The 27568-nt window shown below is 41.9% G+C and overlaps 1 protein-coding gene across 2 annotated transcripts in view; it reads left to right on the top strand.

Annotated features, from left to right (window-relative positions):
* Positions 1-27568, top strand: part of Cntnap5 (contactin associated protein family member 5) — a 915960-nt gene that overhangs the window by 189248 nt on the left and 699144 nt on the right. For both annotated transcript variants that reach the window (XR_008217835.1, XM_052736717.1), the window contains exon 2: positions 7783-7887. Coding sequence is in view for 1 of the 2 variants with exons in the window: in XM_052736717.1 (XP_052592677.1) it covers positions 7783-7887 (105 nt within the window). In the remaining variant the exon portion in view is untranslated. The remainder of the gene's footprint in view (positions 1-7782; positions 7888-27568) is intronic.

Here is a 27568-nt window from a genome sequence, read left to right as displayed (position 1 = left end):
ATTTATTTTCTTTTTAAGTAAGTGGTGTGTGTGTGTGTGTGTGTGTGTGTGTGTGTGTGTGTGTGTGTGTGTTCCTGTGTAAATGAAGCTCCCCTCACAGACCAGAATCATTGGGTCCCTGAAGCTGGAGGTACTGGTATTTGTTTGTCACCTGACTTGGATGCTGGAACCTGAACTCAGGCACTCTGGGAGAACAGAACTCATTTTTAATCATGGCTCCATCACTACAGTCACAGTTGGGAGAATAGAATAAATAAAATTTTGTTCCTTCAAATATTAGTTTTTCTAAACTGTCTGTTTGAAAACTGCCTATGCCGGGTCTTCGACCCTAACATGAGGAAGGCCGAGGCAGGAGGATACCTGTAAGATCTGCTGGTTGACTCCAGGTCTGAGTCCACTGTCTTCCTGTAGCCAACAGTCTGGCCCTGCCTACCCAGAACATGATGCAAAGCCCTTGTTGTGGTAATGTGGAGATGATGACTGGACACAGAAGGTGAGGTTCTCCCTGCAGCACGTTGGAGAACTGTTGTCTTTTGGTATGTTCATAATGAAGTCATTTACCCTTGGGGTTTATGGTGGAGAAAGGAGACAGGACCAGATTTAGGAGCAAAACCACAGTATTTATTCTCATTGTTTGCTAAGTTTAATTATAGGTCACAATGGGAAAAATAAAGGAAGGTAGAGTCCTGAGTTATCGCCTCTAAGTACCCGTAAAGGCATGCTACAGAGTTCATACTTTAAACAAAGTAGGTCGTTATGTGTTCAATGCTAAGAGGAATTTTATCTTGCCAATAAATGCAAGGGAATCTGTTTAGCTCTAAATCCCCATATACAGACAATTTACTGTAGTAATCAAGATGATACACACAATTTCACTTCAGTACCATCTGTAACTCTATTGGTATTTTAATAATAATGAATAAAAATATATGTTGGCAACAAAAAAATGTTACTTAAAGAAGCAGGATCTTAAACATTGAGCAGTAACTTCTATGAAGCTGTGCTAATGTGGGATTTACTCCACATTCCATGTGTGCTGCTCTGTGCTGTGAAAGAACATCCTTGGGATGTGGTGCTCATGCGCATGAAGAACCAGTCACCCCCACCCCCGAATGTTAAATGTCAACCTTTTTGGGTTTCCATGCAAATACCCAGAAACAAACATGTGAATTTCTTCTTCTTCTTACCTGCTGTCTGTCCTTTGGCCCTCCTCCCCTTTCAGGAGGAAGTGTCAGAAATGCACAGAAGGGAGAAGTCAGGGAGCAATACAAACGTAAACAATTGTGAAACTGCAAACTGTCATTTGTCAAGGGTTTCTACACGCAAGAACAATTTTCTTTCAGCAATAAGATATAATAGTAAACACTACTTATTGTCTTAGTTCTGTTGCTTGTCATTGTGATAAAATACATTGTATCCAGTGTCAAGAGGCTCAGACTGAACAGGAAGGGGATGAGCTACACAACACATTGAGATGTGCCCCCAGTGGTCCATTTCCTCCTAGGAGGCTCTGTCAGATGAAGGTTCCCACAGCCTTCCATACATGACCCTCTGGAGACAGTTCTGATTAAAAACACAAGGCATATTAAATAAATTGTTATGAATAACATAAATAATGGCGGCTTGCCTCACACAGAAGTGGAACTTACCCAGAAGTCACCAGTGCATAGTGATATACCTATGTCTTGGTCCAAGCTGGTCTAGTAACAGTCCTGGGTGGATTTTGTCATCTCTTTTGGCTCAAATCTCCTCATTTATAAAGGGAATTCAGAAGCTTATCTGGTTCCGTAGACCCAATAATCTTGGACTATTAGAATATGCTGTTTGTAGATAGGTCAAAGTTTGTGTCCCTTTAATCCCAGCACTCGGGAGGCAGAGGCCGGCGGATCTCTGTGAGTTCGAGGCCAGCCTGGGCTACCAAGTGAGTTCCAGGAAAGGCGCAAAGCTACACAGAGAAACCCTGTCTCGAAAAACCAAAAAAAAAAAAAAAAAGTTTGTGTCAACAGCTTCTGAGCTGTAAAAGCCGATGAGCTTTTGGTCCCCAGGCAGATAGGTTTTATTGACATAGGGATGGGGCATAGCTGACGTTTCTTATTTAAGTTATTAAAGAAAAGAGCAGAGACCTGGGGAGAAGGCTCATCAGTCAACAGGGGTTACTGCTCTTGCAAAGGGCCTGTGTTCAGTTCCCAGCACTCAAGTTAGGCAACTCACAACAGTCTGGACCTCCCGTTCCAGGGACAGTGTTTTGGCCTCCACAGAACCTACCCACATGTGCACACACCCACATACTGACATGCGCATACCTAAATTTAAAAAAAATTAACTTTAAAAACAGAGAAAGCAGAAAAGATGATCATTTGCTGAAATGATGGTCATTTGTTAAAGAAAAATAGTCATATCATGTTTAATTAGGGCTGGAAATTTAATTGCATCTGCAATTTGGAAGGAATGCCACAGGAAGGAGAATTTTGAGAACTCATTCTGGAATTAGTCTGTTGTGCATTTGGTGATATCTGCTTCACAATTCCCGGAGAATCCTTATGGTCTGTCTCAGAATAACGCATTGCAAGTGGGTATAGGAAAACCTGATGTTTACTCCTTTTCTTGGTCAGGGGACTCTGGAGGAATGCACATATATTCAAGTGGGATACATTAGATTAATTTGCATGACAGTCTGGGTAAGTGACAATGGCTGTTTTCACACTGGAAAAGGTGAGAATGGGGAGCTGCTCAGAAAGGAGGCTGGAGACTCAGGCAACCCCACTCCGTCTGGTACAGGAGACGGAATGATGCTTCAGCTCCCCCCCCTCCCCGCGTCGTCTGGTACAGATGACAGCCCAAAGGGTTCCTGGGGAGCTGTTGAACTTCAGTCCACACTGGATGACCAACGAAGTTGAGTTATGATGTCAGTGAAGGATGGCATCAATAGTGTCAGCAGCAACAACAGAGCAGAACTCTTGACAAGGGTAGATGAACCTGTCAGTAAGATGCTAAGATAAGCAAGAAAAACAAGCAAAAGCTTTTCCTTTGTACTTTCTTCTTTCTAGGTGCTACCAGAAGGTGCTGCCCACATTCCCAGTGAGCTTTCCTCCTCCAACTAACCTAATTAAGAAAATCCCTGATAGTTGGGCCAAGAGACTACACTCTTAGTTGATTCTAAATTTTGACAAATTGACAACTAAGATTAATCAGGATAGCTCCTCAAGAATTATTTCCAAACTGAAAACACTTCCCTCTGCACAAGAAAGTCTGGTACTCTTGATGTTGAGGCAGAAGGATTACTAGTTGGAGACTATGGGCTACATAGACACAGTCTCACAAACAGGAACTCCCTCCAGATCATCAGGATTCTTTACTCTTTTACCTTCTTTAAGCACACACACACACACACACACACACACACACACACACACACACACACACACACACACACACCACCAGACATGGTGTGGGGAGGGGATTCACAACTTGTGAAAACACTGTAGGATACTGAGGAAGGAGAGGAGCTGAAACTTGAAAGACAATGTGTAGGAAGCCTGTAGGAGTGGTGGAGCAGATGGCATCTCCTTTCCTGCCTTTCCAGACATGTGTTGGGTGTGAAGTCAAACCAGCTTCTACCAGGATGTGTTGAACACACCCCGTGATCTCCTCCTCATGGGCTCCGCCCTCTTCTCCCCTCTCCCGTGTCCTTGACTCACGGTGAGCCCTTGGCATAGAAGAGCCATCTGCAGCACCAGTTCTTTGGGTGTTCAGAGCACAGGAGCAAGATCCTAGGAATAATAAGTCTCCTCCTGGATGACAGCAGGCATCCCAGAAGTCCATGCTGCGGTCTGTTCTCATGTGGGCTTCATACTGACTGAGGCTTTTCTTCCTCCTGATCTTATTCCATCAAGAGTTCATGACTGGATAAGGTACAGATGCCTCTCTGCTTGACAGACACGTAAGCACAGCTTGCTCTGCTTACCTAGATCATGTTCAGACATCATGGCAAGAGAAGAAATATATCTAGGAATTGGGACCTCCAAGCTCTAAAGGCCCAGTCTATTCTCTGCCAGGGTTACTGGGTAAACATGGAGATGCCACAAGGAATCACCTCCTTAGGCCAGGTGGAAGTCAGGATGATCTCTCTTCCTTTCTGATTTGAAAATTTTCTGTTTTTATCATTGTTTTGAGACAGGAGAGCTTAGGTTCAGATGAGTTCTTTAGAACCCACTCTTTAAGTTTACCAGGTCTGTGAGGACAAGACACTTCAGATTCTCCCTTGGGCCTGTCCCTTGGCTGAGGTCATTGTTCACGGATTTGCTGATGCCCAACTTGGAAACATTGTCCTCAGAAAGGTCAGAGGTGGGAATAGGCAGTAGAGAAGGTGGCTTTTATTGCTGTGAGGACAATGGGTTCTTGAAGTTCAGGTCCTCCTAAAGTTGTTGTCAGAGGAGCACAGAGAGCTGGAATGTGAACATGCTCTAAGCTTTCCCTGCAGAACACCTGTTTGTATGCTTATATTTGTGAATGGTCTGTGAGCAACCTATGGTGTATGGCTCTGTTTTGCTCAGATCTATCCCCAGTGCCCATGTGAGGACAGGCACAAATAGAACCTTAAAATACATGTGATGGCTGGCTCACGCCTTTAATCCCAGCACTCGGGAGGCAGAGCCAGGCGGATCTCTGTGAGTTCGAGGCCAGCCTGGGCTACCAAGTGAGTTCCAGGAAAGGCGCAAAGCTACACAGAGAAACCCTGTCTCGAAAAACAAAACAAAAAAAAAAATACATGTGATGGCTTAAATTTAAATAATTATGTCACAACTATGCTTCCATGCTACATGCGTTTTAACAATTTACATGTGTACACCAGGGCTACTAAAGGAGAAAAATTAAGCACCCAAGCTGTTTTCTAAGTGATGTGGGATTCAGATTTTATATTTATATATATATATATATATATATATATATATATATATATAAATGTAATCAGTTCTATTAGAATACAAAATACAAATTTGTGGAAAAATAAAAGGGTCATTGTACAATAAAACTTGATAAGAAAGGCTTTGGAGATGACCAGAGCCAGGAGTACAGTGCTTATAAAGGTCATCCATGACACATAGAAAAGTTATCAGAGCCTATTAAGGATAATTGCACTGTGTGAGCTTGCCTGTGTTTGTGCATGCATGTGTGTTCATGTTCTAGTGCGCAGGTGCACATGTGTGTGGGTACATATGCCTTTTGGTACATGTCTGTGTGTCTATGGAAATCAGAGATCAATCTAGCATCATTCCTCAAAATACTGTCCACCTTGTCTTTTAAGACTGGACCTCTCACTGGGCTGGAGCTCACAAAATAGGTTATACTAGCTGGCAAGCAATCCTCAAAGATTCACTTGTCTCTTCCTCCCTAGTGCTGGTATTTAAGAGGGTTTTTATCTGGGTTGTTGAACTCAGGTCCTTAAAGTTGCATAACAAACACTTCCCAAATTGAGCTTTTCCTCCGACTGGATCTGATGTTCTGATCTCTCTTGATGACAAAAGGGTCATAAGCAAATGCAATTTCAGCCTTGTATTTGAGAGAGAGAGAGAGAGAGAGAGAGAGAGAGAGAGAGAGAGAGAGAGAGAGAGAGAGAGAGAGAGAGAGAGATCAAACAAGTGCTTAGTGGTGCACATGCCCCTCTCTAGCCTGCATCCTGTGTTAGGAGTAAGGCGGCCCCATGCCCCGTGGACTTTTGCTGGATGCCCCTAGCCCTAGAGCCCCCAAGCTGCCATTGCTGTGTTTATGATGTTTCCTCTCCAGTTGGGATATGCCTCTGTTCCGTCCTTGTCAAACAATGTTTAAGCATTTGCATTTGGGAGGAACCTGAAACACAGTTTACTCGGTGACTTTTAAACACACTTAAACAAGAATTCAATCCTCACGTTTTTAATTATTTTTTCTGCAATTATCTGAAACACAGCTTTGTAAGACTTGGCTGGATAAACAAGCATGATCCTATGTAAATGTTCTTTTCAAATGTCAGATCACTTCCTCCCAAGAGCCTGCATACCAGAAAATTTACCTTGAGTGGCACATTTCATTTCAAATCTGTTTTGAATAAAGTCTGTCTAGATTTTATGAAGTCATTTTTCAATGTCTCAGAGAATCAATTGTGGACAAAATGAAAAAATGGGAAAAGAGTGTTGGTTTGTGAGATTAGCTAATTGGTTGATTGATTGGTCCTTTCTCTTGTCCCTGTCCTCATCATTCACCATCCCACTCTTTCCGCACACATTTACTTGAGTTCCATTATGCAGTAGATTCCTTGCTAAGGACCTACAAAACATGGACCATCTAGTGGAAGATTCAGGAAAACGCATCACTACAGTACATGGATGACTAAGCTCCTTCACCTGTCTTGTGCTGCTGTAACAGAACACCTGAGACAGGGTCACTCATAGGAACAGTTGTTGGCTGACATTTCTGGATGATGGGAAGTCTGATATCAAGGTGTCTGTATGTAACAAGGCCAAATGGCTGAGTCACTATGTGACAGAAGGAAAGAGGCTGAGGAACTGCAGTTCAGAAACACTAACCTCACGAGGACGGTGGAGGCTCACGGCCTAATCACCTCTTAAAGATCCTGCTTCTTAGTTTGTTTTCATGGTAGTTAAATCTCAGTACTGGCTTTGGGGAGCACAGATGTTCAAACCAGTTACGTATGTGGCATCTGCTAAGTGTGAAGATCAAGTCCCTCCATGTGAAATCCAGTGGCTGTGGATTAGTGTGAACTGGGAGGGACATAACCATGTTGCCAAGACATGTCTCTGTCAACGGCTCCATTGACCCAATGGCCCCATTCACCCAATGGCCCCATACTTGTTTAGTGTTGCCAATGCAGCCTTAGAAAGTACCTCACCAGGGAAGGCTAGAAAGTTAGCTATTGAAGTTACTATTCAGCTCAAGATTGTGCAACATCTGAGACTACTCTCTTTTACTTCTTGTAGCATGAGTGAGCTGTTAGGTAAGTAGCACATTTCTCACTGGCTCACCTACAAGTTGTAGTAAGAAATTCAAAATTATCCTATTGGGAAGGACACAATTATTGCAAGGGTCCTTGGAGGCTGAAGATGGGAGATAAACAATATCCTCTTATAAGAGTCTCCCTTCTTATGGACTCAACACAGACATGTTGTTAGGCTTTGCTCAAATGCTCAACTATAGAGATGGATTGGGAGCTGTGATTTTGACTCAAACAAATCTTCCTGAGAGTTTTGGTTGGTTATGCTACTCACTAGTGTTGTGAATTTGAACCCCTCCAGCCTTCATTTTCTCTATCTATGAAAGGAAGTCATTCCATGTTTGAGGGCTAGGAGAAGTAACTGCAATAATGCACACTGAAAAACAGTCCCTTTTGGTGAAATTATTAAGGCCACTCCATGTAGTTAAAAGGAAATTTATTTAATGGCGTAACTTATAAATGAAGGGATAGGTAGGTTGAGGGTTCTGGGAAAGACACAGCAGTAGTCCAGCGATGTTCTCTGGAGAACTCTCCTCCTTCCACCTCTAGCATCCGGGCTCCCAGCAGCAAGAGAGGCAGCATGTCCCAATCTTGGGTCTTCAGGCCCTCCCTTGGCCCCGCCTTGTGGGTGTGATAGTTACCAAAGCCTCGGTGGGGGTTGGAACTTTCAGACCAAAGCTGGAATGGCTACCCACTACAAGTCCCCAACCTTTTCCAGAGAAAATAACTAAGAAATGAGAGGGCATATTTTTCTTGCCAATAGAGTATAACCTCTCCTGCTCTCCCTATCTTTTCAGACAACTGTGACGACCCATTGGTCTCCTTCCTCTCACCAATGGCTTTCTCCAGCTCCTCAGATCTCACTGGAAGTTCCAGTCAGGCTCAATTGAACTGGAGAATGGGTAAGTATTGTAACTAAGCCCTAAATCCATGTGTTAGATGAAGACACAGTGAAGGCTAAGGAGTGAGGAAGTGCTGTGTCTATACAGGAGTCACATTCAAAGCCACAGTCCAGAAGGAAATCTGGGAGGTTAAGTCTCTCACAAAATACTTCTCATCATGTAATTGATAGTCACCATGTGCTGAACCACATTCCTCAAACCCAAAGATCCACCAAGAAATTCTTTGGGGTTTGTACTGTTTTTCTTGAGGAGCTGCTAGTCCTAGAAACCATGGCTTCAGGCATGTTAGGAAAGCACTCTCTCATGGAAGCACCATAGCCATCCTGTGAAATTCTTTGTGAAGATGTGTATCTGTGCATGTACTTGTTTGTGTACAGACAACATATGAGTATATATGCAGGTACACATGTATGCAGTGTGTGCTGGGGGAGGGACAGAGGAGAACCTTGAGTGATGTTCTTATGAGCCATCTACTCTGTTATGAGGAAGGGTGTCTCACTGGCCTGAAACTTGAAGGTTAGGCTGCCTGGCTCTCTGTTTTTGCTTGATTGCAAGTATGTACCACCATGCTTTTTTTTTTTTTAAGAAGGGTTCTGTGAGATCGAACTCAGATCCTCAATTTATCCACTCAGCCATCCCCAACCCTATGCTATGAATTCCTTTTTTGGTCATCAGAAGAAATATTGTAAAAGATTTTTTTTTTAAAAAATATTTGCTTTATTATGTACATTTCACATGTCAGCATAAATGGTCACCAAAACATGCTTCATTACTTTAATGGAATGTTTATTAAAATATTTCAATACATTTAGTTCTATTGTGAGATTAATGTTACTATTTTAAAGTACATACTAAATGTACTTAATTAAAGGTAGGAACACAAATAATCTGTAACCATACCAGATAGAGGGTACTATGTGTTATTACTTGGTCTGATAAAACTAGAGCAGTTACACTTGACTAATCTCTAATGCAAAGTGAACTTATCCAACATGATGTTGGATATTGAGCTGTATTTTAATCATATTTTGATATTAATTTTGTGATATATAGAGATAGATACAGAGAACTAAATGATTTCTCTTTTTAAAGACCTTAGCTGATAAAATTCTAAAATCTGTTTGGTATTATAAACTTGTTCTTGATTTAAAAATAGTCAAGTGCCAGGGCCGATGGGTGATGGGAGATGGCTCAGTGGGTAAACCGCTTACCTCACAAGCATAAGGGCAGGAGTTCAGATCCCCAGAAGCCATGTAAAAGGCAGCATGGTGTGGAAGCTGCCTGCAGTCCTAGTATTCAGGAGGCAGAGACAAGCCAGGCCTAGAGCAAAGCTGGCTAGCAAGACTAGTCAAGTAGTGAGTTCCTGGTTGACAAGGGAGCTTGTGCCAACATGAAAGGTAGAGAGAAACCGAGGAAGGCCTGCTACAGTTTCCTTTCTATGGTCCTGTGATAAAACACTCAGACCAAAAGCAACTTAGAGAAGAAGAGCTTATTCAAGCTTCCAAGTTACACTTCATCACTGAAGGAAGCCTGGGCAGAAATTGAAACTGGAATCTGAAGGTTGGCCTGCTTGCTGTTGTGTTTCCTCTGACCAAAGGTCTCCCTTATCACCAACCAAGTACAGCGAAAACACGGAGGAGCAGAGCACTGCTTGATGATTCGCTTGCAGGCCATGCCTAGAAAGTTTCATAATATAGTTTGCAACTACTGGCCCAGGAGATGATGCGGTCTACAGTGCACATCTAACAATCAAGATAGACCCCATAGACATGCCAGAGAGAGAGAGAGAGAGAGAGAGAGAGAGAGAGAGAGAGCTGGGTTCCAGGGCCACTGTGACCACTGTCACCCCATGTGCTAGTCCTTGGCTCCCTCATATTCTCAGGCATAATCTGGTCAGTCACTCAAGAATTCTTTCTTAGGTGACTCTAGGCTATGCCAAGTTGATGGTTAAAGCAATACTGATGTCAATCTTTGGCCTTGTTACACACAAACAAGTGTGTGTACACCCATGCACATTCAAACACACACACAATTCACACAAATGTACATACCAATTTTCTATGTACAAGTGTAGCATATCCCTTGGCCTTTTCTTATTCATGCCAACTCCTCTAAACTGTGTATCAGGCTGACTATCTTACATTTTTCTATTTTGATTTACCTTTTTATTCTGAAATACATTTTTGTTGGTAATTGAATTATTGATATTTTAGCTCTCAGTGGGTTTAATTTGCTAACACTTTATGATTTTGAATCTCCACCAATTCTGATTTATAGCTCTGTTTATACCATTCTAGTTTATTTCATGCTATGTGTTACAAGCTCAAAATTATGATGGTTATCAGTAACCAAAAAGTCAGAGTCATAATTTATTTGAGAAAGCCATCGAAGAATACAGATATCTCTCCCTATTCATTGGGTGGAAACAACAGAAAACTTGCCTATGTACTGAACATGAATGTTTTCCTTGTCATTGTTCCCTAAACAATACTATACAGAAGTTATTTATTTAGCATATACAACATATTAGAGGTTGCAGAGAATCACTATTCTATCATTTTATTCCAAAGACTTGAACATCTGTGGATGTTATGCAGAAGGTTCTGGAACTGAGCATTTGTCGATGCCAAAGGGCTGTACTGTTCTCAATGGAAAACAAACCATTCCATCATAGCACACTGGGGAGACTATTCATTGTCTGTTCTAATACTGGTCTTTGACTAATCTTATGAATAGCAAATTTTACTCATTGTTGTATGTATATTATCATATTATCCCATAGCAAAACTATTGTGTGGTATTAATTAAAACCTTTTCCCACCAAATAGAGTTGATGACCTTCAGGGAAATGTCACAGTTTGTCCAACATCACATAGAGGGAAAGGGAAACACTTGAAGTCAAACCCAATTCAACTGAATTCAAGATTCATGCTCACTACTGCTACGATAGCAGCTTGATTCTTTAACAAAGGTTGGAGAAGGCTGGGTCAGGAAGAAGAATGGCTTGGAAACTAACCAGCCAGAGCTTACGTGCCAGCTATGACTCTGAGGTGTTCCATGGGCATCAGCAATCCACTTGCTAAGCTTGCATTTATATCTTTGGCATCTCTGGATGATGCCTGTCTTGCAGTGTTACCTGGAGAACCAGGCTAGAGGCTCATGTTGAGAAGAGTTTTGCCACTGTAAAACAGAAAGCTGGAAATCAAACAAGAAGGCCCCATTTTCACTTCAGGAAGAAACATGGGTTGAGACATTTTAATAGTCTCTAGAAGTGCTTCCAAGACAATTAGTCTCATCTCTACTTAAATTGTGTGGTACAGGTCAGCACTTTCTATGAACTCTTTATCCACTTCTGAGGAAGTTGCAGCTCTGATTGTACGTCATTTAGCTCACTATAAGACAGATATTGATGGGCGACATTGATGGAAGATTAATTATACTTGTCCTTTTCTGGCTTGGTGGGGATCCTGTGCACCTCTACCTCAGACCAGTGTGTGTGAGAGAGGAGACTGAGGTCTTGCGTCTCTTTGATGGAGTCTAAACTGAGAAGACTAAGCAGAAGCTGCAGTCATGAAGTTGGAATGCAGAAAATAGAACTCCTCCTCTAGCCTGGGAGCAATGTACTGCCAGGATTCTCCATTAGCAGACCGTCATCTTTCCTTAGGGATGGGCAAAGTGAGGTACTAGAGAGATTGGCACCCTAGCTCCCACTCTTGGTCTGAACCACCTGGGCACCTTTGCCAGTGACATTGCTCAACGCAGAGCCCAGACATTTTGTATGCATATTGATCAAGTGAATATACAAGTGTTTCTGGGTGGTTTTATAATGCAACCAGAGTTACAAGCTAATGATTTGGGAGCAATAGATGAATAGCCAATGCTTCTGTGACTACTCAAGAGTACCTCTTATATGTTAGGTACTGTACCAGAACCTTCAAATATGATTGACCAAAACAGGTAGGAATACTATTTCTAAGAGCTTATGGTTTGAGAAGACAGCTCAGTTGGCTAAGTGCTTGCTTCACAAACATGAGATCCTAAGTCCATCACCCATAAAAAAAGTCCAGGCCTGGTAGTGTACACAGTAATTCAAACGTTGTGGGGAGTACATGGAGTCAGAAGGATCCTTGGGCCATGCTGGCCATCTAGTCTCAGCAAAAGAGTGAGCTCCTAGTTCAATGAGATACCCTGACTCAAAAGAACAAAAAAAATCTAGTGGAAGGGCTGGAAAGATGGCTCAGTGGTTAAAAGTGCTTGCTTGCTCTTCCTGGGGACCCAAGTTTAGTTCCCTACTGTCACAATGGGTGGCTCACAACTTCAGCTTCAGAGGCTATGATGCCCTCTTATGGCCTCTACAGGCATGCCACTCACATGCAAATATCCACACATCGATACACACACACACACACACACACACACACACACACACACACACACACACACACATAAATTAAAAAATAATAAAAATATTTTTAAAAATTAGTTTGCATTGGGAATGTAAGCACACAACCCAAGAACTCAGAGTGTAAATGTATGCACATATGCGTGTATAAAGTAATGAATACGTGTGTATGCAAATATATTCTACATAGGGGATGTATGTACATATGTTATGATTACATTAGTATAAAACATGAAAGTATGGTAACATCCTGTGAATGAGTAGGCAAGTGTAAAATTTAGCAAACTAAAAAGAAACTACGTAGCATTAATTGATTTTGAAAATTGCAGGAAAGTGATGATTTATTTTTTTTTTCTTCTCAGACTAGATTCATCTCCTATTAAGTCCCAAAGAAATGGGAACCTGAACATCCCTTTGCTACATGGAGTTCTTTAAATATCCTCTTTCATTTTATGAATGGACCGATAATAAATATATCCACCAAAGCAGATAGTACCTTAGGCCACAAAGGAATCAAGGAGTTTTCCCCTTAGGACTAGGATGGGTATCTAGGCATTCAGTCTTGTTACAAGCTTATGTAACATAGAACTGAAAAAAAAAGCACAAGAGCAGCATGCTAGGTACCTAGTAGAAGGCCTTGCTGCTTCACCTCACAGTATGCCAACCACTTCCACAGAGGAATCACCTTCATCCTCATTTCCAAGGTGATGGAGCTTCAGCACAGAGAGGAATATCTATCATGGCCATGCCAGAAATTCACCAAGGAATCTTCTCCTATATCCTCACTGTCATCCAGGGATACCCTCTCCATGTCTCTGTCCAGATCATCCTCATAACTTCAGTAATGTACAGAGAATTCGATAGCATTATTCCTATTAGTGCAGTTATTTTCCTCCAGGGTGTTACTGAAGCATAAGTAACAAATTACTTGTATACATTAAACTACATAGTGTGATGTTTTGACATATGTGTGCATTGTAAAACGGTTAACACAATCAAATTAGTTGATACAACCTTTTCTTTCCCATACTCCCTTTGGGTGTGTGCATGAGTTGGTATTTGCTTTACTGACTCATTGAATTTCAAGTATACGATAGCAGATTGTCATTAATAAGTCACCACACTATGTCATTGGAGCCTCAGAATTTCTTCTTCTGTTGTTTCCGTGACTGGTCTTTAACTCAGGCTGACCTGGAACTCACTTTGCAGTTGAAGATGACTTTGAACTTCTGATCCCCTGCCTCTGTCTCCTCAGTTCTGTGATTACAGGCTTGTATGGCCATACCTGGATTGTACAGTGCTGGAGATCATGCCCTGAGCAAGCACTGTACTGCATCCTCAGTAATGTAGTGTTTTCCATGACAGCAAACATTTCGGCAGCCTGTTTTAGTTAGCCACATTCATTTTTTTCCTCTGGACTTCACTGCATACAAAATCATTGTCCCTTCTAATTATCCATTCACCAGTTTTGACACATGCATATATATAAACAGACACACTAAAACATAGCCATCTGTCTCTAAACTAGATTTAAACTCTTACAGATTGGGAATTAAGATACACATGCAGTTTTTTTCATTTCCAAGGATATGGCTTAAATTGTTAAGCAATAAATACCTGTCGAGTATGATATTTGGTCAATTAAAGTCACAGGCCTCATAAAAATGCAGAATGAGCACATCAAGGTATATCAAACTGACTAAGAGGTGAAGCAAGAAGACAGAAAATTTGTTTAATAAGTGAGAGGTCTATTGAAGAACAGAAGGAAAATTGAAGTGTTATAATAAAAGATATAAAAGAAGTTAATGTCTGTATTCATTAAGATATTATGGAGAGATAAAAATGTATATATGTTTATATACATTTATTTACATATGCATATGGGCATATATGTGAAGAGATACAATAAACAATTAGGCATATAATAGATGATACAGATATGCAGGAGGAGACTCATTGTGGTTGTGTGGTCTTGGAAGCTGAGAAGGACCCCAGTGCGCACTCTACAAACTAGAGAACCAGGGAAGCTGATGCATCCCTGTGAGCCCAGAGCTCTGAGAACAGAGAAGGTTGATGGAGTAGCTCTTGAGATGAAGCTTGAGAATGTGTGACTGCCTCTGTAACTCTCCAAGCCCCAAGGTGTTTGAGCCTGAAAGCCTTTGGACTAAGAACAGAAGGTAGGTGTCCCAGCCCCAGAAGAGGGGCAAGTGCACCTCATCTGATCCTTCCAGGGATCGCGTGGTGTCTTCTCACACGGATGAGAACTGATCTGCCCCACTAAGTGCAGTGATTGAAATGCCTGTCTCTCCCAGAGACATCATCACAGAGACAATATTTTACCAGCTATCTGAGGGTCCATTAACCAAGTCAGGCTGACGCTTATAATTAACCATCATCACATCTTAGGTGAGAGCACAACTCTACAGGGCAGACATTCATACACTAACATGTGGCTTCCTGGTATCTGAACATCTAATCAGTTAGCAAGTGGAAAAACTTGTGGTTTGCAAAGACAGCCGGCTTGGTCTGGACAAATGGATAATCATGAAGTAGGTATGTTACAAAGGAGTCCTGGGTAATACTGAAAGGACACACTATTTTTCCTTATGATTTCAGAGATTTGTTTCGTTTTTCTATCATATTTCATTCATTCACTCCTGTTTCTGTCACAGTAATTAACAAATTCCTTCTGCATTGTATCATCCAGCTTTCCATACAAATGTTAGAGATGGTGCTATTATTTTCCTGAAGATGGAATTCAAGTTGTAAAACATCTCATTTCCGTCAATGAATCCCATTCTGCAGGCCTGCAGAAAGTCAGTGGTGAGGACTAATGTTTCCTGGGAAGATATGAGAAACATCTCTTCACTACAGACAGCACTGATAACATTCCAAGGAAGGAACCCACTCAGGTCTAGTTTAATGAACCACTGAGGTTATTGGGGTTCCTTGCAGATCTGTGGGTGAGAGGCCACTTACAGGAACATGGAGGACTCATCACTAGTGAAGCCCTGAAGAGCCCAGCTGCATCCCTCAGCCGCTCAGCTAAGTTCAGAGTCTCCTGTCTAAACGATTACAGCTAGTATAGCATCTGAGCACGGCCTCGTGAATATTGTAGGTTCACAGAACTTCGTGAGACTTTCAAGTTGTGTTTACTTCTTGAGTCTCTGAAGCCTTCTTCTACATCCAACAAAAATATTTTAATTCAGGGGAAATTTCTTTTCGACAAGCCATGTCCTTGCACTCAGACCTGCTGAACCATTTTATATGAAGGAAGGACTTTCCTGCAAGTCTTGGGCGTCATTTAAAGTATTTGAGTCTCCTGTGAACCACATTCAATCCACCATGCACTGAGCCTAGATAAAATATTTTATTCCATCTATAAGAGCAGAGGTGAATATTCTCAGGTCTGACTACACAAAGGAAGAAAGCACACAGCTGGTAGATGTACCCCAGCAGAGACAATGATTATCCGGGAAGTCTGGGCTCCAATCCCAACCAATACAAGTGTAATGAGTTCCATCAGGGAAAATTCAATTTCTTAAAACATAAAAGTCAAATAAAATAAAATAAAAATTGCACCCTTAATACAGCTGTTGTGTAAATCAAGATCTGGCAACCCAGTCCAGGAGCTAAGGACTGTCCAGAATTGCTATCTCATTGCTGAAGGGGATTTGCTAAATGGATGTGTTCTTTTACTTCCAAGGCCCCTCTAACCTTTATCTCATCTCACACAAGGAAAATGAAAAGCAAGAAAGATCACTAATCACTCTTGAAAAGGCCTGGAAAATGCACTGAGCTGAGGTCAGTGGCCATTAACTTAGGCGGCCAAGTCACTCCATGTAATTACAGTTTAGGGAGGATCTCTGCGTGTCACATGTGATGTGTTGTGTGCTGAGAAAGCTTCAGAGTTGGGGGATTAAGTCAGATGGGCTTTCACAAACACTGCACAGGAAATTCAGCTGCTGCTGGCCACGTATCAAACTGCCAGATGTGATCTAAATTAGAGGAAGAATTTAAGTTACCTAGAGTGATTAAAACACAAATAATCATAGAGGTTTTAGTATCCATAAGAGGAAGAATGTTCATGGTTCTCTTCCCTGTAAAACAGAATTCACAAATAATTATGTTTAACATTATCCCTTGAAATATTAAGTCTTTTTCCTTACTTGAATGCATATTTTGAGATGTTTGCATTTAGAAGTTCAGATCATGTACTTTTGCCATGACACTTTTGTTTACATGAAGAATTTTGGTTCTTTTACATTAATGTATTGTCAGCTTCCACAGTCCATGGAGGAATGAAAAGGCTTTGAGTTCTTGACTTTCTGTTTTGGCACAGAATACAATCCCCTCCCCAAACACATTCTCACATACCACACAACACATACAACACAACATACATACACTACACACACACATACCCACAACACTGCACACACCAAACACCCACACCCACACACACACACACACACACACACACACACACACACACACACACACACACACAGCAGACATGGCACATACACCAGACCACACCACACACATACCACACCACATTACACACATACTACACCACACCACATACACATACACACACACACACACACACACACACACACACACACACACACACACATCACACCATCACCACACATACATATTACGCACACACAACCCTCCTTGGGCAGAACTAGTCATTAAGAATCCATGGAGGTCTTTAGAAATTACTTTTCGTTGTGAATCATTTGATTATGAGGAGATGAGACTGGAAAGAATTTGGGAATCAGAGTTCATTAGTGTGATTAGCCTCATATGTTAGGTAAGAACACTGAGAACCAAATAATGGTAGTGCCACCGTGTCCGCTGGCTTAATGACAGCTCCAGGCTCATGTATAGACTGCCTGAGGCTGCATGATATGGATTTAATGTCCTTAAAACAGGTTCAGGGCTGGGGATGTAGCTCACTTGGTAGAATACTTGTAACATGCAGAAAGCACAGGATTCATTTCCCAGTACTGAATAAAGGAGGTGTGGCAGCGCACCTGTATTTCTAACACACGAAATGGAGGTGGAAGCTAGAGGAACAGAACTTCTAGGTCATCCTTAGCAACATAGACAGTTTGGGGACAGCCTGGGCTAGAGATCCTGCCTCAAAACCTAACTAACAAACAAAAGAAGAATGGTCTAAATCAGACTTTCAGAAACAGTCAACCTATTTCCTCATCTCATGTTCATTTCTTTTCATCTCCATAAGTGCAGTGTGTCAACAGCCTAAGGGCTGCCTCCATTTATCAGTTGATAGCTTTTAACTTAAACAGGGTGACTTAAAGCACAATGAAAGAAAAGAACAGGACTGTTAAACACTGCTATTTTTCTAGTGGTTGGTAGTTTACTATTTGCCACTGTCAAAAAGAAAACAGAGACAATCCTGTGCCTCTTAAAATGCCATGAACTGTGAAGAGAGCCCTTACTTCCCTCCTCTGGAGAACAAACAGCACCTTGTATTAATATTAATCATCTGGTTGCACCAAAATATCCCACAGACGCAACCCAATGATTTGTTATAGCACGCATTGCTTTTGTGATGTTGTATACATGTGTATATGTCTTCCGTCCCCCCTGCCCTGTGTGTGTGTGTGTGTGTGTGTGTGTGTGTGTGTGTGTGTGTGTGTGTCCATCCTGGGACATGAACCTAGAATCTCTTGCATGCATGCTAGGCAAACGCTCTAGGCTCAGCTACACCTTAAAATGTATTTCCCTATATAAACAAAGTATTCAATGCAACCAGACCTGTGCAGAGAGACAGTAGAGTACCACCATCTTCCTGTCAGCATCTTCTGAAGCTACTAAATCCACCCAAACTCTCAGCCAAATACAGCAGTGATCTCCAAAGCACAAAACAAAGTTAACACATCTTGCTGGTATTGTGTGTGTATGTGTGTGTGTGTGTGTGTGTGTGTGTGTGTGTGTGTATGTGTGTGTGTGTATGCATGCACACGTGCTCAAGACCATGTACATATATGTGCTTGCATGCCTGAGCAAGTGTGTGCATATGCATCCAGAGGCCACAAAACAACCTTGAGTGTCATTCCTCAGGGGCCATCCTTTTTATTTTTTAAGACAGGGTCTCCCACTGGACTGGAACTTACCAATTTGCCAAACAAATCCTAAGAATTTTCCTGTCCCCACCTCCCCAGCTCTGGGATTATAACTTTGTGTCATCACTCCCTGCTTTTTAAGTGTGCATTCTGGGAATCAAAATCAAATAAACAAGTTTGTACAGCAAGTGCTCCATCAACAGTGTTAACTTCCAAGTACTCATCATAGTATTTACATAGAAGGAGGGAAATTATTTGTCCCAAGTCCCAAAAGCAAACTGTAACCCTTTTAACTAAAAAGACAGACATAGACTGGGCACTGACTTTAAAAGAAATTATCAAGAAAACATATTTAGTGTACTATGCACAAGCATTTAAAAATTGTTGGTAATAGGCTAAAGATTTAAGTGATAATGTCAACAAGACTTGTCATTTCAAATGACTAAGGTTGCATATCTCTATTTGCCTTTCAAAGGTATTTAAAGGGTGGATTATTTTTCTTATATGTGCCCCAAATCAGGAATACTATCTTACTGTGTTGTTAAATCTTCTACACTGTTTTACCTATAGATGGAACAAAATAATTATAAATAAATCAAATAAGCTAAAAATAATTCACTAAAACCCACCAAGAGTTCCTTAGGCTTGAGCAGTCGATATCAACTAGTGTGGTGACTTACCAAATTTAAATGAAGCTAAGAAACTCATTATATGAGAAAATTCTAGAGCAACTATTTTTGATAGAAACTTCTTTGAATTCAGAAATGTATAATTGTGTCACACCCTACAGTAGTCAGTCACCATATAAAGCAGTTGAGTAGCATGGCTGGGAGATAGCTTATTTGATAAAGTTTTTGCTTTGAAAGCTTGAGACCCTGTGTTTCTTGCACAGAGCCCACATAAAAAGCTGAGTATGGTAGAATACATAGGTAGTCCAGACGTGTGGAGGTGGAGACGAAATGAATCCCTGGGCTTGTGGGCTCCCCAGCCTAGAGAAACAAGGGAGTTACAGACCAATGAGAGACCCTGCCCCCCAAAATAAGGTGGACAGTGTTATGTCCAGACCATGACCCCAAAGAGACCACCAAAGACCAAGGTATCCAGAATGCAACAGCAAGGTTTATTCTGTAGATACAAGTCTAGACAGGGAACTCATTCCTACACCCAATACAGTGAGGTAGGGAGGAGTTTCTCTTTCTTTGTGAGGCTAGCTATTTAAAGGCAAAACTCACAAGTCCTTCAGGGCAGTTGGGGGGGGTTGGGGGTTTTGCATGAGTGCAACTCGGATTGATTTATTTTTATCTCTGTTCTCTTTTAATTGGGTGAGGGTATGTAACCTTTGAATTTACTGGTTGGGGTTTACAATTATCACTTTGGGGGCAGTCCAGGACAAGTCCCAGGCTTTGTCGTTGAGCCGCCATGGGGGCTGGCTGACCTAGCACGTACTGACTGTGGGGGCTGGCTCAGTGGTCCGGGCTCTGTCCTTGACTCATGCACATAACTCTAAGTTGGTGAAGGGTCCCAGACAGTAAACATCTGGCTGAACTTTGAGCAGTCAGAATATGTGCAGAAAGGGAGCTACTGCAAGGACTATGTCTTTTGTTCATGGCCCTCACAGAGACAGCTTGCTCAAGTCTCAGGAAACTGAAATTGAGGTCTGATCTCTGAGAGAAGACTGAGCAGCCTGTTATGGCATCTGCTTGGTCCTTTCAGACAGCTCCTGAGAAATGATGGACAAAGTTGACTATTGATCTCCATACAGGTGCATATACATGTACCTGTAAATGCACACACACACACACACACACACACACACACACACATGCACACAGTGACAGAGAGACTGAGCATTAAGATGCAGCTGGTTTCAACAAGGAAATCCAGCCATTGTGGGTGGGGCTGCCCCTAGGCTGGTACTCCTGGGTTCTATAAGAAAGCAGGCTGAGCAAGTCATGAGGAGCAAGACAGTAAGCAGCACTCCCTCATGGTCTCTGCATCAGCTCCTGCCTCCAGGTTCCTGCCCTGACTGCTTTTGAAGATGGAGAGTTTTATGGAACTGTGAGTGAAATAAACCCTTTCCTCCCCCAAGTTGTTTTTGGTCATGGTGTTTCATCACCACAATAGTAACCCTAGCTAAGACAACAGTGCATAGCTCTGGCAGTCAGCCAGCTCTCACAGTTGAGGGACAATCTATGTGCTAGGGAATACCCAGAGGCAAAGAACATCCCAGCAGAAAAGCTCCCCACACTCACGCTACTTCTTTTCCTCTTTGCTCAAGGATGCCTTTGACTCTGACCACCATCATGCATCCCTTAGTCACTCCCTGTGATGACAGTTGAGCTCTGATTTACTCACAGACACAGGGCTCCATGAGGTGCCTTGGGCTGCCTTTTCTACATTTCCTTCACCTTCACTGGTCTCCTCGTATCATTTACAGATGAACTATTTACACTGAAGTCTTTGCCTCTTAGTTGATTGCCAGAAGACCTAAATTAACACATACCCAAAAGCGTTCTCCTAGCATTTCTCTGGTGGCAAACAGCCCTTGACTACAACTGGGTCTGGTTCAGACAAAGGTGTCCCTCCTTTCCATGAGTCTCCTGTGGTAAACCCCTTTGCTTCTCTCTGCAAAATGGTCTCAAACAGTTCTGTCCCAGGGTTCCTTACACAATTTTTAAAAATTTTAACCTATAGATTTAGTTTTATTTTTGTATATATGTCTTTGTTCATATCTGTGTGTATATGTGCCTCTTATCTGCAGAGGCCAGAAGCGGGCATGGGATGCCATGGAGATGGATTTACGGACAGTTGTGAGCTGCCTGATGTAGGTGTTAGGAACCCTGTAAGTCCTCCAAAAGAGCAATAAGCGGACCATCTCTCCACCCTATCCTACAGGATTTGGGCCTTTTTAAAAACCACACTGAGTATTTGGTGAAGCTCCCACTTGGTTTCCCTAGGGAGCTTTGTTAGTCCTTAAACTAGAAGTGTGGGATGTGTGTGATTGTCAGCTGCAGCATCCTGTCATTCTAGACCTGTCCAGAAGCACAAGAAGCATGTGTATGTTTCATCCAACATTGTCCCAGCCTTAGGGGTCTTGCTCAGCCTGGATCCTGTTTCATATGGATGCGAGTGTTCTAAAGAGAGGAGTGGATGCCCTTCTGAATGTGAAGCATAATTTTAATACCTAGACACGTGAGCATAATTTAACCACTCTTAGACACATGGTTCCTTGTTAAATGTTCACAGAAGGGTCTCTCAGACGTGTGATGTATGTGTGTTTAAGTGTGTGTCCAAGGATAGGTGTGTTATTCAGACTCCACCCACCATTTTGTTTTGTTTTGTTTTTGGGGACAGGCCTTCTCAATGGCTTGAAACTTACCAATCTGGCTTGCCAGTGAGCCTCAGTGAGCCTCCTGACTCCTCCTCCCCAGAGCTTGGACTGTAGCTGTGCACTGCATTTTAAATGATTGCGGGGGTATGAACTCAGGTGTCCATGTTTGCAAGGCAAGTGCTTTACCGAGAGAGCCATCTTCCCAGTCCCAAGGCCTCTGTTTCTGTTTATTACTGGGCTTTACTCATTAAGTAAATTTGTATACGAAACAATTTTGAGTCTTGGCTTACAGGGCTACCAAGGGTATCATAACCGAGGCTGCAGCTCATTATCCCTGCTAGCTCCTGGTTCATTCATGGGAATGTGTTTGTTGTTTAGAGAGCTTCCGTGTGATGTACAGGGAGGAACAGGTCTGGGGAACCTGTTCCTTATGAGATTTATTGTAGGGACTAAACAATAGTCAAGGGCTGGTGGGATAGCTCAGTTGGTAGAGTGCTTATTGTGGAAGCATGAAGATTGGGTTAGGAGCCTTGGCACCAAGGTCAGGCAGGCATGCAGTGGCATGTCTGCAATCCCAGCAATGACAAGGGGGAGAAAAGCTATACTTGGCTGCCACTTGGCTAATGTAGCTGAATTGTGAGCTCGTTTCTGAGTTTGCTTTCTGTTGCTATGATAAAACACTCTGATCAAAGTTACTCTGTTGAAGGTTTATTTGGTTTATACTTCCAAGTCACTTCCATCTTGCAGGGAAGTCAAGGCAGGCACTCAAGTAGGAACCTGGAGGCAGAAACCATAGCCCCTGCTGGCTTAACCACAGGCTTTTCTACTTTGTAGTTTCTTATCAAACCCAGGATCACCTGTCCAGGGAAGGACGTTGTCCACAGTGGAGCTGGCCCTCCTTCTCAATATATAATCAACTATGGGCTTATATGAGCAATTTCTCAATTGATTGAGAGTCTAGATGACTATAGACTGTGTCAAGTTGATGCTAACTCAGACTAACCAGGTTTAGGGAGAGACCCTGTCTCAAAAATATGGAGAGTGTTACAGGAAGACACACAACACTGGCCTCTGACTTTCACACACATGTGCACTAGCATCCAAATGTGTATAGGCATAGGCATGAACATAAAAATGCATACACAAAATGAAACAATAAAATAAAATAAGTCAATCTGTGTGCTTGAAACATATTAGGTGTGAAAATATTGTGTGTCCTAATGTGTTATATCAGCTGGTCTTGTACAGATGGAGTCTATTTTGGTATGTATGCTATTCAGTATCTCTGAAAAGAATCCATGCTGTGCTGTTTCCAATGTGTGGCATCCATCAATTCACATTTCCATTTCTGAGGTTGAAATGGAAATCAGCAGAGAGAGTTCTGCTCTTCCCCACAAGTTGTCCTGGTTCATACCCAGAGTCTATCGCAGCCTGTATTCAAGCTGTCTCACAGCACTGTGGCATAGAAAGCTGAAGGAGAGATTTACAAGGGTGAGGAGACAGCTTCTTCATCTTATTTAATGTTTGATTATAATTCTATAGACGAGTCTTTTACACTTGCTTAAGATTTTAGTCACTGTAAACCTGAGGCACAAACCTGAAGTCAAAAGAATTGAGTAAAAGTCTAGTTAAACCCTCTAGACCAGCTCTGAGCCCAGTTTATTATTCCCTGACACACAGGAACAAAAATAGCATTCCTAGGAGCTTGGGGGATATGTCTTAGTTAGGGTTTCTATTACTGTGAAGAGACCCCATGACCATGGCAATTCTTACGAAGGAAAACATTTAATTGGGGCTGGTTTGCAGTTCCAGAGGTTTAGTCCATTATTATGGCAGGACATGACAGTGCACAGACAGACATGGAGCAGGAGAAGGTGCTGAGAGTTCTACATCTCGATTCACAGGCAGCAGAAACAAACTGTGTCTCACTGAGCATAACTTGAACAAAGGAGACCTCAAAGGCCACCTCCACAGTGACACACGTCCTCTAACAAGGCCACACCTCCTAATAGCGTCACTCTCTATGGGACCATTTTTTTCTAACCACTATAGGATAGTTCAGTGGGTAAATGGTACCTGCTGCTAAGCATGAGGGCCTGAGTTCAGTATCTATGCTCTACATGATGGAAGGATACACAAGCTGACCTCTGCCCAACAAATGGGCACCAGGGGATACACACACACCACATGAACACCCCCCACACACACACACACCATATGAACACACACATGCATACATGTACACATTAATACAGTAAATTATTTTTTCAAATGAAATACAATAATTGATTTCTGCAAAAATCCAGGGAAACACTGGAGAAGGGAGGGTGAAGTGTGATTTATGGCTCAGGTGGAAACAGAGATGATAAGTGAGATAAGAGTGACTGTTGGTGCTTGGGAGCAAAGAATTCTGGTGCTGGATACTGGTTGTCTGAACTGGAATCCCCTGTTTCATCAATTGTGGGTCATATGAGGTTGGATAGGCTGCCTGACTCCCCTAGTGCTGTGGCTGAGTACAGTTGGGAGAACCTCCTCCAACCTAACCTTGTTTTTTGCACTAACATCTAGTTGTACCACATGCTCTGTAAAAAACAAAACCTGAAGTTAGCAGTCTAGGGGAGGGGCTCAGATATTGCTGAATTGATAGTTAGCTAATATGCACAAAGCCCTGGTTAGATTCCCCACACTACACCTGTGATGGCAGTACTCAGGAAGTGTAAGCAAGAGAATCGGGAGTTCCAGATCATCCTCAGCTACATAAGGAGTTTGAGGCCAGCCTGGGCTACATGGGACCTGTTCTAATATACATGTACACACACACACACACACACACACACACACACACACACACACACACACACATATATATATAGTCTATATATATAGTCAACAGTCTAGTATGCAGTGAGTAAGGCTTGTAGGTTGTTAGAAATGAAATCAGACATAGTCTTACAATCATCCCCGATTTTATGTATGGAAAAGTATGGCTGAGCTCTGAATATTGTACATATTTATGGTGAGATCATTTTTTTTCATTTCCAACCTAAAAGATAGCTCATCAGGTAAAGGCACCTACTTTCCAGGCTAACAGCCTGAGTGAAGCCCTGGAACCCACATGCTGGAAGAAGAAAACCAAATCCCAAATACTGTCTTCCAGCCTTCTCCTGCATACCTTGGCACATGTGTGTTCAAAGATGGACAGACAGACACACACCCAGAGAAAATAAATTAAAAAAAATAGATAAATACAGGTTTTTAAGTTTTCTTGAAATTGAAATTTCTTTCAAATGCTTTGAAGTGTAAACTGAAGGATTGATGATAGTCTTCATATTCAGAAATCAGAGTCATCAGCTGTGACTATGCCAACACTGCCTCAGTTGGCATTTTGACTTCAACTTCCATGTATTTGTGTTAATGTTCACTGAATTTTGACATAATTCAGAGAGAGGAATGGGTGAGCACATAGTTTGTCATAGAAAGACTATACATTTCTTGAGGTCACTCTCATAATTTTTCAAAATACATTTACTGTTTGGCTAATAAAGAAAATGTTTGCTGTGACAACCACAGAAACCCTGAGGGTCTATCTATTAGCTGAAATGTGGGGGGAGGGTCTTCAATACTAGAGAAAGAGGCCTAGGCAATTATTAGCCAGGGAGTGGTCCTTCATGCTAAGTACTTAAGCTGCGACTGGAAGGTTCAGAATGTGTTTAATTTCATCTGTTAATGAATGCTCACAGGGACTGTTCCATTCTGGTTCACTTTCAGGAGGGTTAAGAAAGTGAGATGGGGTTTTCTCCACCCTACTCCGATTAGAAGGAAAAATATGATTTTCTTCAGACATGTTTGAAGAAATCATCTTATGTTAAATACCCTGTGGTTTTAGTTTTGGCTTTGATTTATTTAATTTATTTTTTTTTTTACAAAGGTACATACTTACTACTACGTTTTCTTTTTTTTATGTGAATGTGTGGCATGCTTGAATGTGTGTATGTGTGTCTGCATGTGTGGGGGAAGATACATGCTCATATACACAGGTATGCAAATTGAGGACCAAGGCTCTGTAACCTGGGTATCTTGTTCAGTTGCTCTCCACCTTTTATATGGATGAAATATCTCTCACCTAAACCAGGTGCTCACTAACTCTGCTAGTCTAGCATGCCTGTTTGCTTGGGGAGTCCCCTGTCACTGCTTCCCTTGCACTGAGATTACAATTAAGCTAGCACACCTGCCTAGGATTTACGTGAGTACTGGTATCCAAACTCCCGTCTTGCACTGCGTGCACATTACCTGTTGAGCCATCACCACAGACCTGTTTTCTTCTATTTTAATATAATATCTTACATGCAAATATTTATAAAAAGGAAAAAGTCTAAAGCATGATCAAGCAGTTCAGTTGGGGTCTGTTGGCAATGAAAAGAAAATTATGAAGGCTTGAAGATTTTCTCTGCAAACTAGTAAACATCACTCAAAAGGGCCCATGTCCTACATTATTCTGCCCACTCTTAAATTTCTGTGTGTATTATTTTACACTTTTATCTTTTCCCATGTATAATTTATAATAAGTTTATTCAATAGACATACTAAAAGAAAATGCTACATGCAAAAAACACAAGCATACAAATCAATCTTTCTTTAACTACTCAGAAACTATGGTTCCAGCAGTATCTAGACCTTGTTCACAGTATCTGTCATGGGAAAGCGAGAGCAAGTGGCAGAGGGGAGCTGGAAATCCACTTATATTTTTCCTTTTTGAGAAATTGGTCTTGTGATTATAGTTGTAATAATATGGAAAGCTAAAGAATGCAGTTACCCCATGTACCTGCCACGTGTAGCCCTCTCACTACAGAAAGGGAGGAGTGTCAGTGTACCATACCACCTCTCTTGTTGATGTCATACCCAATACTCAGAACACATTTCAAAGTAGATGAATAATAAGAAGATAAAAAAAATCATCATGGGAACAAACATGTAAGTTGAGGGAAAAGGTGAATCTATTACTTATTCCTCTAAGCTTAGTAGCCCTCTCACATCCTATTCTGAGTAAAATGGTTGATTTTCCACATACCTGTCCATCTTATAAGACACTCTTTAGTGCCCCTCACCCCAGGTTCCAGAGGACTTAAGAATTCGGCAGTCAGTAACGGTTCATATTGATTTATTTTTTCCTACTTGAGATGGAGACAAAAACTTAAGCCACGAGTCTTCCAATTCCATGAGAATGAATAGTTATTATCTACAAAGTTCAAATTTTGTGAATAGTCTAGGAGCCAAGCAGCTGTTGAAAAGTCCGTGTGTGTCTTGGTGCAACAGGCTACATATGAAGTGTGCAGTGCTTTCTCGTGTCCTGAGATTGTGCATTCACCATTCCCTCCTCTGTTCCCTCTGATAAGTAAGAGAACAGTGACTGTTAGTGCTTCCCACCCTGTCCAGGCATGGTCTGCTGGCCTCACCTTTCAGCTTTTCTGTCTGTGTACTGAAAGGCCTTTCTGAACACCTCCTAAGACAGCCTGTCCCCTGGACCACTATTGTAACTTCTGTCTTTCTCTCGTGGAGGTTCGTTGCAAGCTTTCATCGGATTTTCCTTTCCCTTTCACCCAGCATTCTCCACATGAAGAATAAAGGTTAAATGAACAAATGATGCCCATGAAAGGGCCAATTAATGTCTACTTTCACCTTTATACCCATAATGAGATACGGGTGAATCCCCTGGTGCATTCTTAATACAAATTCGGACAGAGAAAAGAAAGAAGTGAAAGGGAAGGGAATGGAAAGAGACTCTGTACACACCTCACTTGCAGTGAACCTGGAGCCCTGAGTTACAGGATCACAATTTGGTTCTGAAAG

The sequence above is a fragment of the Peromyscus californicus genome, unplaced genomic scaffold (assembly GCF_007827085.1).
Source record: "Peromyscus californicus insignis strain IS unplaced genomic scaffold, ASM782708v3 Scaffold_14__1_contigs__length_90479793_seg_2, whole genome shotgun sequence".
Classification (NCBI taxonomy): domain Eukaryota; kingdom Metazoa; phylum Chordata; class Mammalia; order Rodentia; family Cricetidae; genus Peromyscus; species Peromyscus californicus.
The sequence above is the reverse complement of the archived record's forward strand: the minus strand, read 5'-3'. Positions and strand labels throughout refer to the sequence as shown.